The 17669-nt window shown below is 50.0% G+C and overlaps 2 protein-coding genes across 6 annotated transcripts; both read left to right on the top strand.

Moving 5' to 3' along the window:
• Positions 1-3873: 3873 nt before the first annotated feature.
• LOC119275697 (protein FAR1-RELATED SEQUENCE 5-like) lies at positions 3874-8741 on the top strand. 5 transcript variants are annotated; one of them, XM_037556596.1, is made up of 7 exons: positions 3874-4304; positions 4395-4562; positions 5747-6011; positions 6124-6813; positions 6912-7369; positions 7467-7754; positions 7844-8741. In XM_037556596.1, exons 1-4 carry the CDS (start codon positions 4276-4278, stop codon positions 6703-6705), a joined length of 1044 nt encoding a protein of 347 aa, XP_037412493.1. In that variant the 5' UTR covers positions 3874-4275; the 3' UTR covers positions 6706-6813; positions 6912-7369; positions 7467-7754; positions 7844-8741. The 5 variants fall into 5 exon arrangements, with proteins under 5 accessions (XP_037412493.1, XP_037412490.1, XP_037412492.1 ...); XM_037556593.1 differs by having other exon boundaries at positions 3884-4304; positions 4395-4527; XM_037556595.1 differs by having other exon boundaries at positions 3884-4304; positions 4395-4527; positions 5735-6011.
• A 2037-nt stretch (positions 8742-10778) lies between these two features.
• Positions 10779-12310, top strand: LOC119279501. Its single transcript, XM_037560720.1, has 3 exons — positions 10779-10909; positions 11017-11788; positions 11888-12310. Exons 1-3 carry the CDS (start codon positions 10779-10781, stop codon positions 12095-12097), a joined length of 1113 nt encoding a protein of 370 aa, XP_037416617.1. The 3' UTR covers positions 12098-12310.
• The last annotated feature ends 5359 nt before the right edge of the window (positions 12311-17669 follow it).

The raw sequence follows: 17669 nt of genomic DNA, 5'->3' as shown, positions 1-17669 counted from the left end.
ACTGACAGGTTTACCTCTAACATGCCTTGCTATCATGACCATGCAAGATGTCAGCGCCCTTTTCTACCTTTAGCCCACATGGTGGCCCCATAACCCACAGTTCCATAGGATCAGAACCTGACTCTCCTGTATATCCTGATTCCGAAATATTCTTTGCATTTGACTTTGTGTTTTATCAGGAGCCACCCTCTGAGAGATGATATATTCCTGATGCTCGGAATCCCTTTTCACACTCTGTTCAGGCATCGATCAAATGTCCATTTGCTTGAAACTTCTTATAATACCTTCATACCTTGCTCTCGGTGTTTTCCTAAATTTCAACTCGAGAGATATTTCTACCTCATTCCCTAAATAGTTCATCAGATAATCAACCCTATAAGGGTCAGTTCTATCGAATTTACTCTTTACTTCCCCACTTAAATCTCGAGACGAGATTTCTTATAGTAGAGGAGATTTGTAACACCGCGGAATTCATTCTACAGTAAACCCATGCTAATGGTGCCATGTCATCACAATTAGCTAAACCAAATTTCCACTTGACAAAAATCAAAGCCATTTTCTAATTTAATTGAAGGTCAAATAATTTATTTCTTCTAACAGAAAGAATAAAATGTTCAAAATGTTCTATAAATTCTCCTGATCATTGTCATATTGATTCCAACATTATTTGACCCACCAATTAATCCCTGGGAATTAATTTAATGGTCCAGCATCAATTAAATTGTCCTTCTCAATTTCTAAAAATGTTTAGACAATTCCTTTTTGGCCCCAAATTTTTTGTGCCATTTAATATTTCCATGCTTGATTTATGTGCAATGTTTCACAAGTAAACAAACTCATTTGGTACCTCAAATAAATCTAAAACAAGAGCTAAAAGTTTTAACAGAAAAGGAAAAGAAAAAGGCAGAGACAACACTGCTCACATGCAGCTCAAGGGGCCTTCTCCTTCTTCACCTATAGTAGGAAGGCAGAGGCAAAGGCGCCATGGCGCACACATGCCGTCCACGCCCGGATTGCCTCGTGTCGTTCATCGAGCGCTCCTAGAGGTGTATAAATGTTCCCCCGATTTTGTTGACGAACCCTAGCGCTCCTACTCCCCTCGTTTGCCCCTCTTCCTCTCTGTCTCGTTCGCCCAAGCGCGGTCGTCGACGCGCCGCCGTCCATCCCGCGGCCATCGACTGCCCATTGCCGCACCAAGGTGTCCAGAAGCCTCCTCACGGTCATCTCCTTCATCCCCAACGAAGAACTCGAGCCAAGCCGCACCATATGCTCGGGATCTAGCTGGTTTTTCTGCCACGGCCGCGGCATCTCACCATCGATCTCCACCACCGGTGCCTCCCGGCCTCGCCGAGCTCGTCCACGGCCTCCCCGGGGTGAGCCTCCGCTCGTTCCCCCTTTCTTCCCCTCTCCCCGACGCCGTATGTCGCCGGCCCACGCCGTCCAAGCTCCGGCCGTTGGCCATGGTCCGCGCCCGCGCCTTGCGCCATGGCGCACCGTACGCGCCCGGCCGCGTCCGGTTGAGCGCTGGCCGTCCGCTGGCCGCACCCTGCCGCTCGCAACGTCGTGCGTTGCGCCCGCAGCCGCCCTTGCCCGTGCGCGCCTGCAACTGCTGTTGCTCGCTGCTGCTTACTGCTGCTCCTCTTGCTAGCTACGCTCCTGCTCCTCGTGCTAGCTGCTGCTGCTACCTTGCTACCGCTTCCTTGCTATAGCTACTGCTGCTGCTGATGGGCACGACCATGGCCAAGGTCGTGGGTGTGTGTTGTGTGTGCGTGCGTGTGCAATTAGCTTAGGGACTAACTACTAGTTAATTTACAGAAATGTTAACGCCCACACGTGTGGGCGTTTGCACATCGCCCACACGCCTCCATCATCACTTATTTTGCCGCGTATGAATAGATGACATCAGCAGATTTTTTTTTGGTTTTCGGCTTAAAAATGTTGTATCTCCTAAATAAAAAAGCGAACTAAAAATCCGTTTTCACCATTAAATCCGTCTCGACGAGATCTTCAAAACTAGACCTCATGTTGATATGTTTCGACGAATTTTTTTTTGCCAGAAGTTCCCACGATGTTTACACTGCAGTTGCCATAGGGCTTAAACTAAAGTTGCCATGTGTCAATTTTAGTTTGTAGATCATGGCAATTTTAGTATTTTGATGATGGCAACTCCAGTACTTTGAGCATGAAAATTATTTTTTGTATGAACCATGGCAATTTTACGTGCATGTATCATGGCAATTTTACGTGCATGGTTCATGGCAAGTCTAGTTTTTTAATTTCCCGTTTTATAAATGTCAAAATTTACTTTTAAATGTAGAAGAAAATAGCTGAAACATATCATGGCAACTTCAGTGTAAACATCATGGCAATTCATATGCAATAGACATGGCAACTTTTAATCCAATTTTTTTTCATCAAAACATATCAACATGGGATCTAGTTTCGAAGATCTCATCGCGAGGGATTTAATGGTGAAAACAAATTTTCAATCGGATTTTTCGTTTAAGAGATAAAACATTTTAAAAACTGAAAATCCAAAAAGATTCCTGCATGCATGCATGCGATGACGTGGCAATCTGTTTACATTAGAGACGTGTGGTGCGTCTCCCTTCCTGCCACACGTGTGACAGTTAGTGCGACCCTTAATTTAACTGCTAGCCTATGACAAGTGGACCCCTAGACTAATTAATCTAATTAACTAGAATACTTTAGTTGTTGCCTATGACATGTGGGCCACACCCTCCCCACTTGACCAGTCTAGTTGACTTGGTCAACTCGATTTAAAATAAATAAATAAATTCTAGAAATGTTTAAAATCTTTAGAAAATCATAGAAAATAATCCGTAACTTCGATGAAATTAACTTGTACATGAAAGTTGCTCAGAACGACAAGACGAATCTGATCGTGTCATCTGTTCCCATGTCGGAACCCTCTACGTAGGTGAACCCGTAACTTTTAGACCGATTCCGGTAGATGATTAGCGCATATACACCGGTTAATAAATCCTACTTAAATCCTAAAATAACTAATATGACTTCATATCTTTAGGCAACCCTGCACTACGCGTTAGCATAGTATACTCTGTGTTGCATATGATTGCTGTATATTTATTTGTTTCCTCCCCCTCTTCTCCCTCGGTAGATCCCGGTACCGATGTAGATCTCGAGACCGACGCAGCTCCGAAGACCGACGACACCACTGACGACCCTGCCTTTGCCGCAGAGCAAGGCAAGCACCCCCCTTTTGAACATTCCGATATCGCCTATTCTCTTCTCCCTTATGCTTGCATTAGAAATTGTTGCTGCTACTGCTTTACCTATTCTGATGCATAGCCTCATCTTGTACCCTGCTATTGTTACATACCTGTTTATCCTAAACTGCTTAGTATAGGCTGGTTAGAGACCCATCAGAGACCACATGTTGACCGAACTGCCCCGCTGGATTAATAGAAGACCCGATCAACGGGAATGAAGACCAGGCCCCGACACCGCACAACACTCCCCTTAGTTGTACGACACCACAACATTACTATCGAATGCCGAGGGTGATATCTCGTTAGCACTTCTGATGCTAACTCTGTGGAGTAGTTAGCCGGCCATGGCCATCGAGGGTGATTTCTCCTTTTACACATCAGATAACGACGCTGTCGTGCAACACCTCAAGTGTGAACCTTGAGGATGATTTCCTCTTACGTTCACCTTGATGTTTACATCAGGTGGGAACCCAACGAGGGTGATGCCTCATGTCCCTTCTTGATGTGGTAGCCACACGGATTGGAGTGCGAATTTTCAGCGGCCGCGCACCAGGCAGGACGCTATCGTCGTCGTTCTTTTGGGCTTTGGGATGTGCACTCGGTGAGTGGGTGGCAGGCCTAGCGAAAGGAATACGGCCAGGGATATGCCTAGTAAAAAGGTTGGTGTATTCTGTGCGGCCCATTGCTCTGGAACTGTCCCACGCACGCTGCTGCTTGCACAGCGATTAGGCCCATGACCATTGTTCGAAATAGCACAGAATCATCGAGGAAAAAAACAGGGAATCTCTCCAGCCCTACCAGAGTTGCGTGGAGTAAACCAGAACCACCCAACCCGTCTACTGCTCCAGGAAAAATATCTGCTGCACCGCCGAGACCCATCCATCCCCATCCCCATCCCCATCAATCTGGCTGCACCACGGCGACTGTGCTGCTCCGCCGAGACCAGCTCCATCCCCAGCTGCATCTATTTGGGGTACGGCGGCGGCAGTGCGGCCGGCGGCGTCTTTCATAGCATAGCAAGATGTCCACCAATGGCGTCGAGCTCGATGGGTATGATTACCACGGTCCCTGCATCAGGTTTCTTTTCTGCCGCGTGTTCGTTGTATTTCTTACTAGCTTCCTCCTCATCGATTCATACAGGGTGTGTGCTCCGCCCGCGCCATGGAACAACTGCGCCTATCCAGTCGAGTCGCAGGATTCGATGAGCGTCCCAACCATGGCATTTGGCACCGGCGGCGATGCACAGCTAGTCGGGGATGCAGCTAGGGCCGAGGTGTGTTCTGAAGCAACCAGTGGCTGGGCATGCAGGTCGATGAAAAAATGATCTGTTTTTGCTCTGCTGCAATTTTAGTTTGGGTGCCCCTCACATGTTTGATCTAATTTACAGTATGGTTCTTAGGTACATAAGAGATTAAGCAGTGTGTTGTTTTGGTTGGATTTGGTTCGAATATCTGATGGTAGCATTAGGTAGTGTACTGCATAATGAATGGAGTTTGTTCAATTTTATTGATGATTTGATGGTAGCACTAGGTAGTAAACTGCAACTGGTTGGAGTTTGTTGGATTTTATTGATGATTTGGTGCTAGCATTAGGTAGTCAAACACAGATGGCTGGAGCTTGTTGGGTATCTTCAGTTGCAGTGACTTATGTTGTGTTGTTTGGATGAAAGGTTGGATTACAAAGTTTAATATGGATAATGAGGCATTTTATGATGGCAGAAGGGTAGATTTCTAGTTTGCTGACAGGACATTGGAGTTTTGTGGGTGTGCAATTTAGATCGGTGTGTGGGGATCAGAGAGCATGTGCCATCATTGAGTTTAGGATGGCTTGCTGCATTAGCAAGGCTTGACCGCGGAGGACTGTAGCTTGTTGGGGTTCTCCATTTGCAGTGACTTATATTGTGTTCTTTAGATGAAAAGTTGGATTACGGAGTTTAATACGGATCTTATGGGAGTTTTAGGTTGATGGGGTTGGAATTCTAGTTTGCTGATTAGAAACTGAAGTTTTGTGGCTGCGCAATTTGGATTGGTGTATGGGCATTGTGGAGTCTGTGCCATGATTGAATTTATGAGGAAAATTTGTCGCCTGTTGTTGTTATTGGTATAGATTGATAGTGTTATTGATTACGCTCGATCGATTGGGTGGGTTAGACTAATATTTTTTGCTGCAAAAACATTTTTTAATATATCGCTGATCAGCAGCTGCGTTGGATTGTTTGTCATGTATGTTGAGTAGAGTCATTGGCAGGTCGATCGTTTTTACAACACCTTCCTGCGAGTAAGACGCCATATTTTTATGTAAGGCGGGGAGATGATGTAATTGGTTGTTACTTATCCGGTTAATTATGTAATTGCAAATCTTGGCGTTTAAACTGTATGGTGCGTGTGTGGCTGCTGTGAACATGAAAAATTCCTGTCTTGCTTTCCGTGTGTGGATGATCTAATGGTTTTCATCCATTTTTTTGTGTCTCTTTTTTTGAGATGATTATCCAGGGTGAGGATCGGGAAAGCCCCGGAGGAAAGGGAGATGAACCCAAATAGGAAATCAACTCTTGAATTGTCTCTGCGCGCTTATGCTGATAAGAAGGATGGCCCTGTTCTCTGTCCAAGTATTGGAACAAGCTTTGACTCTATTGACGAGGCTTATGAGTTCTACAATCTTTATTCATGGGAATGTGGTTTTGGAGTTAGGCTCGCGAAAAGTAGACTGAATGTCGAGAGGAAGAGATGCATGCAAGAGATCGTGTGTGCTTGTGCAGTATGTAATTCGGAACCCGCACATTTATTATGCTAGAGCGTTAGGTTAAGGTGCAATGAGTATGATTTCTGGCATTTGACAAGTTGGCTCTGCTTTTTTTTGCCCTTTGCAGGGCAAACCAATCAGGGAAAACAGCCGCTCGTCCAGGTGTGGCTGCAACGCCATGATAAGACTGTTGCGGTCAAATGACAAAGGGTGGTATATTGCAGAACACAAAGATGCCCATAATCACCCGCTGTCTTTGACGTGTGGGCAGAAGCTGCACTGGAAGTTTCATAGACATATAGATAGATACACCAAGGATCTAGTGAAACAGTTGAGAGACAATAATGTGGGGCTTGGAAAGGTGTTCAGTATCGTTGGTAGTTTTTTCGGTTCAGTAGATAATGTGCCATTTACGAAGAGGTCGTTGAAGACGCTCTGTCGGAAACTAAACAAAGAGCAGTCTGACATGGATGCAATGAAGATGATGGAGATTCTGTCTGAGATGAAGGCTAATGATCCTGATTTCAATTACACAGTGCAAGTGGATAAGGAGAGCCGTGTAAAAACACTGATGTGGGTAACAAGCAAAGGTCTTGATCAGTACAGGTGCTTTGGAGATGCAATTACTTTTGATACAACGTACCGCACCAATCTATATGATATGCCTTTCGGTCTTTTGTTGGAGTTAACAATCACTTTCAAAGCATAATTTTTGGTGGTGCAATGATGAGGGATGAGAAAGAGGACACATTCAAGTGGATATTTAGGGAGTTCATCCGCATGGTTGGCGGGAAACACCCGTAGACGATTCTTACTGGTTAGTTACAAATGAACTTTGCTGCTCTTGACTGGTTGCATATTGTTGAAAAAAATATAGATGTGCTGAGTCTAATGCCCGCTTAAAATGTAATGCAGACCACGCGCGTGCTATGGAGCTGGCTATTGCGGCAGAACTACCAAACACAGTACACCGTTGGTGTAAGTGGCACATTTTGAAGAAGGCGAAGGAGTCGATGGGTGTGCTCTGGAGCAAGGACAGTAAATTTAAGATGGAGTTCCACAAGCTTCTACATCACATGATCACAAAGGAAGAATTTGAAGCTGGTTGGCAGGACATGTTGGAAAATTACAACTTGAGGAAGCATCCATTCCTGACGCAGATATACGAGGTGCGGCATAAGTGGGCAAAGCCATATTTCAGAGGCGTGTTTTGTGCAAAGATGACTAGCACACAACGAAGCGAAAGTGCTAACCATCTGCTGAAGGGTTATGTTCCACCGGGGTGCCCTATGCACCTTTTCTTGAAACAATTCGAAAAGCTTCAGTTTGACAGGGCGTCAGAAGAGAGCTTCCAAGAGAAGAGGAAATTGCTAGTAAGTTTTTAGCTGAGAAAAACTGTCCTAGAATGGTTTCGCGTTAACCTTCTTAATACTGATTTCGTGTGCTCTTGTGTGTTCTGTTTATTTGTAGAGTGGTGTCTCACTTCGACTAAACCTGCCAATAGAGAGGCATGCTAGCAAGGTGTACACCCGAGCCATGTTCGAGAAATTTGGTGAAGAACTGTATAAATGTGGCGCACATGTGTTGGATGAGATTGTACCGAGAAAGATTTACAAATCAACACATTTAGATGTGGCGGCAAGAGAAAAATGGAGTAAGGTAGAGTTCAAGATTGAAGTGAATGATGACAAGAGTTTTTTTAGTTGCGAATGTGGCACATTTGAACACTCTGGCTTGGTGTGTTGCCATGCATTGCAGGTGAGGGTTGTTTTTGCTTGCTCTCTTCTTGCCGTATTTGTGAGACATTTGCTCCATAATGAAAAAAAATCACTGATTTTTTAATCTAGGTTATGGTGTTGTTCCGTTTATCGAAGATACCTGAGAAACATATAATGAAACGATGGACAAGAGATGCACGAGATGTTCTTCCAGCACATTTGGTACGGTACCAAAGAGACAGAGGCCCTCCTTCTAGTGACACATTCAGGCATCACACAATGTACATGAAGGCGCTTGAATGTGTGTTGCTTGGTGATAGTAATGTTAAGTGCTATGATGTTTTCATGGCTATGATGAAGGAGGTGCAAGCCGCTCTCGTGCCGTTAAGCAGTGATAAGGATGGCATGGGACTAGCCGAAAGGGAACAACAAAATCAGTTGCTTGTTCAGAACGAGCAAGAGGCACTCGAGTTGCAAGGCTGTGCGACAGGGTCTGAGTGTGATGGTGAATCAAGTTGTTCAGTGATTGCAGGACAGCAGAACAAACGGCCGAGGGGTAGACCTACAACAAGCTGTGACAAAGCTCCGTATGAAGAACATTTGAAGAGATCGCGGTTCTGCACGATCTGCAGGGGTCAGGGCCACAAATGCACAACTTGCCCAGAGAGAGGCGATCTGCCCAAGGCGCCAAGGAAATTGCCAAAGTGTTCAAATTGTGGTGTGCTTGGACACAGGCGCAATGCTTGTGGCACCAAGAAATCTAGGCCGTTCGAGCCCAATTTTCTGTAAGCGACACTGCTGTACACTGTGTGTTCATTTTCATCTTCGCCAGGACCAAGATCTGCGTACGGATTTGTCATCTAAACGCGGGTATTTCGTACTTAACATTAGCGGTGATGTAATTTAATGTTTTCTATAGCCTGCAAATCTGTGCTTTGCGTGTGCGACAGCTTGCTGTTGCTGATGTTGTGATTTGTAGACAAGGCTGCAATCTATGGGATATCATTTTTATTTTGGTGAGCTTAAATGAGTTGGTAATCGCAAGTCTATTTCAGAACCATTGTTTTCGGTCGAAGGCATATGCTTGGCAAAAACTGGGGAGAAGAACCTTGGCCTCCGTGTGTGCGTGTGGTAAATAGTGATGTGATAGAGCAAAGATACGACCGATGACCAAAGCCTAAATGACAGAGGCACGAGCCTAGTTTTGCATAGGACGTTTGAGTATAGCATGGGCGCATGGTGAGCACGCCTAGACTGTGGACACAGGTGTGCCTGTCGCATGGCACAGGCATTCAATGCCTGCTCGCACGTCTCTGGTTTGGGCATGTCATGCATGTGGCTGACTGCAAGAACAAGAATGGCATGCGTCTTGACGAATGAGGCATCGACTTGTGTGCTTGTTCAGCGTGATGGTAACCATCAAGATGCTACAGCATTTCTCGTTGATCAATTCGACGTTTTAAATCCGAGTTTCCAGGGAAAAAATTAGCATAAAAAACATGCACAAGTTTGACCTGGCGGGGATTTTCCTCATAGTTGATCGGCAAGTGCCTCGGCTAATTGTGTCATGGGCAATGCATAGCCATGCTAGATCGATGCGTGCTGCTGGCTGCCTGAAGTGACGGGTGATGGAAGCGCTGCTACCAAGATTTCTTCACACTGGACATGATGACAGTGCTTTTGTGGAGCGCACGGCATGGAAGTTGGCTGACAAGATGTATGCACAGGTCCAACACGCCGTCCATGTGTTCCCGTTTTAATACGCACAGATAGCCATGGCCGGAGCGGTGGGGAAAGCGTAGTATCTAGGCATCGCGTGTGTGTTCCTTGTCCACAAAATTCAAATTTGAACTCCACACCCCATGTGACCCTGATGGTTTGAATTTTGAACTTCGTTGCTCTGGAGGGAAACCGAAAACTTTCGCTCTCTATATATACAGGTGGCGCGGAGCAGTGGAAATCCATCGAAACCAGTCGAAGATGGCGCCCAACAGCACGGTTTCCCCAGCTTCAGTGCTGACCGAGGCGTCCATCTCCACGCTGGCACTAGGCGGTGTGCAGGTTAGTAGTTGTAGTTAGGAACTAACCATGGTACGCAACTGATCTTGTGCAATCCACTTAAAAAAATGTCTTCCATGTACATGTGTTTAGTGATGATGTAGGTTTGGATGGTCTCGTTTTCCCTGATCCATCGTCCGTTGTTGACAGCCTTGCTGACGAGGTCTCGGATCTTTACCTAGTTTTGATTTGTTTTTCATCAGATCGCCTTGTTTGACTAAAAATTAACATGAATAATCGTTGCGTAGGCTAGTGTAATGGCACAAGGTCCGATGATCGACACGGAGATTGCCTTGGGTGCACCGGCAGTGGCTAATGTGAGTTTTTTCCGGTTTTTGAAATGCCATTATGAAAGTTCTTGCATGTGATCTAATTTAGGGTGATCATTTTTTTGTTTACAGGTTGATCATGCCGTGGACGCCCCTGATTGGTGGTGGGAGGAAGAGACAGCAGATTTTGACCCTTGCGTTGTACCTGCGGTTGCGGTTGATGCATGCGAGCTGTTGGGTGGGGACGAAATGTCGGTGACAGGTGCTGGTGAAGCTGGGAGCGAAGAAGACGATGCGGAGAGCCGCCCATGCAAGCGTGCTAGAATATGAAAATTCCACGATAACATGTATTAGGTTGATGCATGCAAATGCTTGTAGTTGCCTGTACTGCTTTTGCTGATATGTAAGCGGAGTCTCACTTAATAATGGAAGTATTTGCCATGTGCATTTTTGGTATTTCGATTGAATTTGCTGGCCGTTCGACAGAAAGATGACGTTGATTGACCCTTTTTTTAATTATTATTTTTTTGGAAGCAAAAAATTGCGTCATGCAAGAAAACAAATATTTCCGCGTTGTGTATGCTAATAAGATTTTTTTGTTTGATTAGTTGATTTAAGCGGGGCTGGGAGCTTAGTTGAATCAAACTAGATGCTATGGATGGGATGGAATGGAGAGGTGTGGTGCCTCCAGACGGCATACGTGGCCCATTTTCTAGCCACTTGGTCAGGTTGTGGACATGAGCACAGGGGCACTAGTACCGGCGCATGTGTATAAAATAAGCTCCCTGGGCCGAAGCCTCCCAGCACAGAGAACAAGCACAAGTGAGAAAGAGGAAAGCAGGCTTGGGGAGAAGGAGAGAAGCAAAAGGTATGTGCTAGTGCTTCCATGGCCTCTCGGTTTTCTTCTTCCTTCCGATGTTCCATTTCCTCGACTTCTCACTTGCTCCTCTTCTTCTCTGGTGTGCCATTGTGCAGATCGCTGTTCCAGATGGGCCGGAGGTCCAAGCTCTCCTCGCCGGCAGCTGCGCCAGATGGAGCTTCTTCCTCAACTATGGTGCCCGTGAAGAAGGTGCCCACACTCAACACGGCATACAATTCGGGGATGCTGCATTCCATCGCCGGAGAATGGAATCCAAACATAAAAGGTGTGTTTTCCGGGATAGGCATGGAGGAGTTGTGCAAGATCAAGGACATGGGCAACAATAACCGTATCTTTAGCATGTCCCTGTTAGCTAGGATAGATCCTAAAGATATGAAGATGGATATGGGCGATGGGAATCATGTTGTTGTCAATTCTAGGGAGGTGGCGAAATGTATAGGGTTGTCGCCGTGTGGTAGGAAGATAGATATCCCGGGCGGGGCTTGCTTAGCGAACAGGGAATCCTTGCTAGAGAACTTGCATGCCATCTTAGACACCACTATGTCTAGGGCAAGTAGGATCCCTATCGTCAAAGTGAAGAAAATCATACAAAACGCAAGCAAGGTAGCGATTGTAGGAGCAGAAAAGGAGAAGATGATGGTGGCGTGTACAATCATAGCCGCTTCAACATTTCTCCTGCCTAGGGGAGCACACCCTAAAATTGCAAATGAACTACTTCCGGTCCTAGCTGAGCCGACCCAGATCTCCGATTACGATTTCTGTGATTATGTTGTGGAGGGGTTGAGAGAGGGTGCTGCAAAGCTTAGGGAGGATCTCCTACATGACCCATCTCAGCTGAGTCTCCAAGGGTGCCTTGTCATCCCTCAGGTTAGCAAAAATGCTACCCGGTTCAATATTTGCACATTTTTTTGTTTTTGGGGGAGTTTTCTCACGCATGCGCTCTCTGTTTTTGCCTATAAAATGTAGATCATTTTCTGTTATTACCATGAACACGGGATGGAACGACGAGAGAACCTGCCGTTCCCTCGCTTGGCCTCGTACTCGGATCTGTTCATGAAACTGCAGATTCGCAAGCATGCAGCTAGGCTTGGTGTGGAAGCTGGATTTGAGGTACATTTCTGTCGTGGCCGCTTCTGTGGGGGCACGAGCACCTATGGGGCAGGGGGCCCCTTCTAGTCCGGCAAGGGAGCGGAGGGCGCACGCAGAGCAGATCGAGGCGGGAGCGCGCGGGGGATTTTACCCAGCTTCGGAGCTCTCCGGTGAGATAAAACTCCTACTGCTGCTTTGTGTTCGTATTATGTTCTTGCTCAAGAGTGTGAGCGTGTTGTGGTGTTGGATGTCTCGGATGAACCGAGCCTGCTGCGGAACCAAAAAATTCCGAACCTCTTCTACGTGCGCATGAGCCTCCCTTTTATAGCCTAAGGGGGTCGCCGACAGGTGGCAGCGTAGAAAGAGGGGTAGAAAGGTAAAAACGCAGGTTGGTACAACAGTGTCCAACAGTGTCCCCTACCTAACTCTGACGGAAGGGGACAAGGGCATTTAATGCCCGTCCGGCCGCCCCAACAGTGCAAGGAAACGACCGTTAGGGGCGCCACCGATCGCCACGACGGCCTCCTTGTCAGCTTCGCTTGCCACCTCGCACCGCATGGCTGCACAGCGCCTCGCCACGTGCTCCTGGGATGGCCCTGGGGTGACACGTCGTTGGATGCGCTGGAGCTTGGGTGCAGAGTGGCAGCCTTGCCGCGGCAAGTGCCTTGCCGCGACCGTTGTCTTGTCGCACCAGCAAGCTTGCCGCTCGCCGGGCCTTGCCGGGACGCGCGGGGCGTTGCGGCAAGTTTTCTGAAGTGTCTTGGTTGGCTTTCCCGGCAAGCTCCTCTTGCCGGGGTCTTGTCCTTCCCGGCAAGCTCCTCTTGCCGGGGCCTTGTACTTCCCGGCAAGCTCCTCTTGCAGCTTGCCGGGGCCTTGTCTTCTTTGTTAATACTTTGCTCTTGAATGGCAGTAAGATAGGAATGGCGGAGGATCTTGGCGGGCGCCCGGCAAGCCTCGCCGCGGGGTGCTGCGACTGCCCGTGCACAAGTTCGGGGTACTAAGGTACCCCTACTTTAGTACACCGACAGGAGCCCCCGGGCCTGGGCCATACACGGTGCCGAGCGCTGTTGGGCCAGGCCCAAAACAGTGCACGGGCATGCGCGGCACAAAATCCGCTCCGTACCCGCCGCGCTCCCTTGTAATGGCACGCGTCGATTGCGGCGTCGTGGGAGACGTGGGTGGCGTGCGCGATTTTCGAGGCGCCCATCCCCGTGGTCACGGGGCGGGGTGAGGTCACCTCAACCGTCGCCTCAGTTCTGCATCCTCGCCACGCGTCTTCCATGCACTCGAGGTCGCGGACGGTGGAGGTGGGAGACCGAGCCGTCACGGGCGGAGGCAGCGGGTCGGCCCCGACCCCTTGCTCTTCCCGTGCTCTGATTCGCTGAGCGGGGCGGCCGAGCCCCCACCCCGCCCCTTTAAGAAGAGCGGGAGGGGAGCGCAGAAGCCCGCACTCTCTCATCTTCTCCTTTCTTCAACTTCTGCTCCCCTTTCTCTCATTCGCCATGGAGGAAGGGAACCCTGGTCCTTCATCGGTGGCGGCGAGGGTCGCCGCGAGACAGCGCATCCCTCCCTATCCCGCGCCAGTGGTGGCAGAGCCAGCCACAAGGGGAAGAGGGAGGGGGCGTGGTCGTGGGCGAGGCCGAGGGCGAGGTCGAGGCGCTCGAGGAAGAGGCGGACGGGGCGGCGCAGCATCTCCGCCTTCGCCGGCAGCTCCTCCCCTCGCGGCGGTCCATACAGGGGACGACCCTTGGGAGTTCTTCGTCAAGCTGCGCCGGGCACCTCGCCGTCGCCTCTGGCTTCCGGCTCTGTTTGCGAGCGCGATGGAGCCGGACCCGCCCGAGACGCTGAGGTTGCGCATGAGGGGCTGTGGGATCAGCGGCACGCGAGTCAGCGTTGTATCCCCAGCCCCTAGCGTGATGTATCTTGATCGAGGGTGGAAGACGTTCGCCCGCATCCACAGCTTGACGGCGGGGTTTACCCTCCATTTTAAGTTAATGGAGGGCGACCTCCTCTCCGTCAAGGTCTTTGGGGACTCCGGCACCCGGGCGAGATGCTGCGTGGACAGCTCCTCCGATAGCGAAGACCCCCCCTCGAGCGAGAGTGACGAGGAGGAGAGCGACAACGACGACGAGGGCGGCGGGCCCGACTAGGCGTCGGGCGTCGCCTCGTGCGTCACCGGCGACCCCATCATCCGGGTCGCCGGCCCCTTGAACTCCCCGGGGTCGTCTCCTTGGGCGGCTGGCGTAGGGAGGCTGCGGAAGAGGAAGAGGGGTGGCGGCAAGGCCGTCAAGTCGGAGTACGAGGGCGTGGTGCCCTCGACAGCGTGCTGACGTCCTGCCGCCCCGTCTTCGAGCTCTGCTTCCGGCGCCGCCGTCTCCGCCAAGCCTCCGGGTGGCCCCCGGGATGTTCTCTTGGTGTCTTCTGGCACCCGTAGCTCACCTAGGCGCCTCTTTTGCCCTCTTCGGCTCCTTGACCTACCTCCTGAAAAGGGGGGCAGGAAAGGGATTACGGGCATCTTATCTTTTCGATTTGTAAGCCTTCGGGCCTTAGCTGCATTTAAAACTTGTAATCCTCTCTTTCATGTTTTTCATCCTTTATGGACTGTACCCGAATGGGATGTTTTTTAATGAAAAAAAGGGGAAGCTCGCTATGCTATATCCTTTACTTGACTCTATGCCTTGTATGTTTTTACCCTACGCTCTGAGGGACCTTGCCGGCGCAAGCACACTTGCTGAGTGCGGAACATCAGCAGCCCGCTGGCGGTGCTGCCTCCGGCAAGAAACCTTGTCGTGGCTAGTTGCAGCTCACTTGTATTGTTGAGCGGACTCGAAAACAAATCAAGGGCGCAACTTAGCCACGAGTCGATTCCTCCGCGCACAGGTTTTCCATACAAGGGATGGTCGTTCAAGGAATATAACTTCGCGTTTCCCAGTCCATAAGAGGATGCATGATGAGGGATGAAAAAAAACTTATCTGATATTGCAGCCCCCGGCAACTCTGGCTTGCCGGGGATGAATCTCGGTACTCGCAGCCCTCAGCAACGCTGGCTTGCCGGGACCCAGGTGCCGGCGCACCTTTCTTCTTTTTCCTTGTTCTTGCCGATGCTAGACGTGTCCTAGGAACAATCTTTTAGAGCGCGGCAAGTCATTTACTGTAACATATAACTTTATTCTGAGCAAAGCTTGCTATGTTATATCCTTTACTCTGTTACATCCCTTGTATGTTTTTACCCTACGCTTTGAGGGAACTTGCCGAGTGCGGAACATCAGCAGCCCGCTGGCGGTGCCGCCTCCGGCAAGAAATCTTGTCGGGACTAGTTGCAGCTCGTTTGTATTGTTGAGCGGACTCGAAAACAAATCAAGGGCGCAACTTAGCCACGAGTCGATTCCTCCGCGCACAGGTTTTCCATACAAGGCACGGACGTTTCAAGGAGTATAACTTTAAAAACTTAAAACTGACTATGCTCAAACTTTGGCAACTTAGCTTTTCTGTCTTCTGCATTCCGGCAAGGCTATGCTTCTTTGAACGACACATAGTCCATATCGTTATCAAGCCCCGACAACGAGGACTAAAGGCGTAAATGCTACTGTGGGAACATTCGCTTCTACGGCAAGAATCTGGGATCCTGCCGGAGCGTGATGCTCCTCGGCAAGCGTGTCAGGACATAGCTTGTCGGGAGCGTCTGCTTCAATGAAACAAACCCTAGGGCTTGTCGGAGCAGACGGCTCCTCAGCGCTTTCTGTGTTGATCCTGGGGGCCTTCTTGGCGGCGGCTCCGGGGAGCTCTGCCGGAAAGTAGTCGCCAGTAACCAACCCTTTTCTTTATTTTGGTTACATAGGTTCATCCTTGCCGGAATCAGAACTTGTCGAGGGAGCCCCCTGCTTGTCGCTGGAGACCGCACTGCGCTCGTGCCAGCGTGTTGACGCGTACGTTGGCCTTGAGCGTCCCGCGACCCACCAGCTTGGCCTTGTTCCAACGCGAGCACGGCGCCAGGAGCGCCGTGGCATTGTCGATCTTGCACCTCCTGGGAGGGGTGCGGTGGATGTGCAGACGCTGAACCTTGCGGGGCCTTGTCCTTGGAGCGGGTGACAATGTGAGTCCCCCCGCTGGCGCCCGCTCCTCTGCCGGCGTCCACCCCACCGCCTGTTTGCTCCGGTGGCGGTAGGACAGTCGCAGACGGAGCGGCTACCTCCGGAGTTTTCTTCTTCGGTGGCATGTTGATGAAGATGCTGATGTAGCGCGCGCAGACGCCGGATCAGATGCTCACGACCTCGACGCCCCCCACCTGGCGCGCCAAAGATGTCGTGGCCGCTTCTGTGGGGGCACGAGCACCTATGGGGCAGGGGGGGCCCCTTCTAGTCCGGCAAGGGAGCGGAGGGCGCACGCAGATCATATCGAGGCGGGAGCGCGCGGGGGATTTTACCCAGCTTCGGAGCTCTCCGGAGAGATAAAACTCCTACTGCTGCTTTGTGTTCGTATTATGTTCTTGCTCAAGAGTGTGAGCGTGTTGTGGTGTTGGATGTCTTGGATGAACCGAGCCTGCTGCGGAACCAAAAAATTCTGAACCTCTTCTATGTGCGCATGGGCCTCCCTTTTATAGCCTAAGGGGGTCGCCGACAGGTGGCAGCGTAGAAAGAGGGGTAGAAAGGTAAAAACGCAGGTTGGTACAACAGTGTCCAACAGTGTCCCCTACCTAACTCTGATGGCAGGGGACAAGGGCATTTAATGCCCGTCCGGTCGCCCCAACAGTGCAAGGAAACGACCGTTAGGGGCGCCACCGATCGCCACAACGGCCTCCTTGTCAGCTTTGCTTGCCACCTCGCACCGCATGGCTGCACAGCGCCTCGCCACGTGCTCCTGGGATGGCCCTGGGGTGACACGTCGTTGGATGCGCTGGAGCTTGGGTGCAGAGTGGCAGCCTTGCCGCGGCAAGTGCCTTGCCGCGGCCGTTGTCTTGTCGCACCAGCAAGCTTGCCGCTCGCCGGGCCTTGCCGGGACGCGCGGGGCGTTGCGGCAAGTTTTTTGAAGTGTCTTGATTGGCTTTCCCGGCAAGCTCCTCTTGCCGGGGTCTTGTCCTTCCCGGCAAGCTCCTCTTGCCGGGGCCTTGTACTTCCCGGCAAGCTCCTTTTGCCGTGGCCTTGTCTTCTTAGTAAATACTTTCCTCTTGAATGGCAGTAAGATAGGAATGGCGGAGGATCTTGGCGGGCGCCCGGCAAGCCTCGCCGCGGGGTGCTGCGACTGCCCGTGCACAAGTTCGGGGTACTAAGGTACCCCTACTTTAGTACACCGACAATTTCTCACCTTACATGATGTCTCAATAAATAGGGTGTGGTTTCTAAGATTCAGTCTGATTGTTCCCTGCAGGCAGTGGATGTCCCCAGGTCTCCGGTAATCAATGTCGTTTGTGGGAGCGCAACTCAAGCGCAAGGCTGGGCCATGCCAGGTTCTAGTGTGCATGCTCCTCCTACTGGATTTTGTGTGGACCATGCGACAGAGATACCAGGAGAGGTTAGATGTTGAAATTTGTTGGCTTGTGAGACCAGGTGCAAATTTGTCCTGATGCATTAACTAATTTAGTTGTCTTCTTGTTGTTTCCTGTACCAGATTCTTGATGCGTTTAGGGAGGCAGTGGAGCATGGACTGAAGCAGCGTCAGCAGG

This window comes from Triticum dicoccoides, chromosome 3B, assembly GCF_002162155.2.
Source record: "Triticum dicoccoides isolate Atlit2015 ecotype Zavitan chromosome 3B, WEW_v2.0, whole genome shotgun sequence".
Lineage (NCBI taxonomy): Eukaryota > Viridiplantae > Streptophyta > Magnoliopsida > Poales > Poaceae > Triticum > Triticum dicoccoides.
This window is presented reverse-complemented; position numbering and strand designations above follow the sequence as displayed.

Excerpts from the sequence above, each read along its gene's own strand:
- LOC119275697 (XM_037556593.1), top strand. The coding sequence starts at position 6,926 with ATGGAGCTGGCTATTGCGGCAGAACTACCAAACACAGTACACCGTTGG. Across the intron at positions 7,370-7,466 it reads AAGAGAAGAGGAAATTGCTA|AGTGGTGTCTCACTTCGACT; the intron begins GTAAGTTTTTAG and ends GTTTATTTGTAG. Across the intron at positions 7,755-7,843 it reads TGTGTTGCCATGCATTGCAG|GTTATGGTGTTGTTCCGTTT; the intron begins GTGAGGGTTGTT and ends TTTTTAATCTAG.
- LOC119279501 (XM_037560720.1), top strand. The coding sequence starts at position 10,779 with ATGAGCACAGGGGCACTAGTACCGGCGCATGTGTATAAAATAAGCTCC. Across the intron at positions 10,910-11,016 it reads GAGAAGGAGAGAAGCAAAAG|ATCGCTGTTCCAGATGGGCC; the intron begins GTATGTGCTAGT and ends GCCATTGTGCAG. Across the intron at positions 11,789-11,887 it reads GGTGCCTTGTCATCCCTCAG|ATCATTTTCTGTTATTACCA; the intron begins GTTAGCAAAAAT and ends TATAAAATGTAG.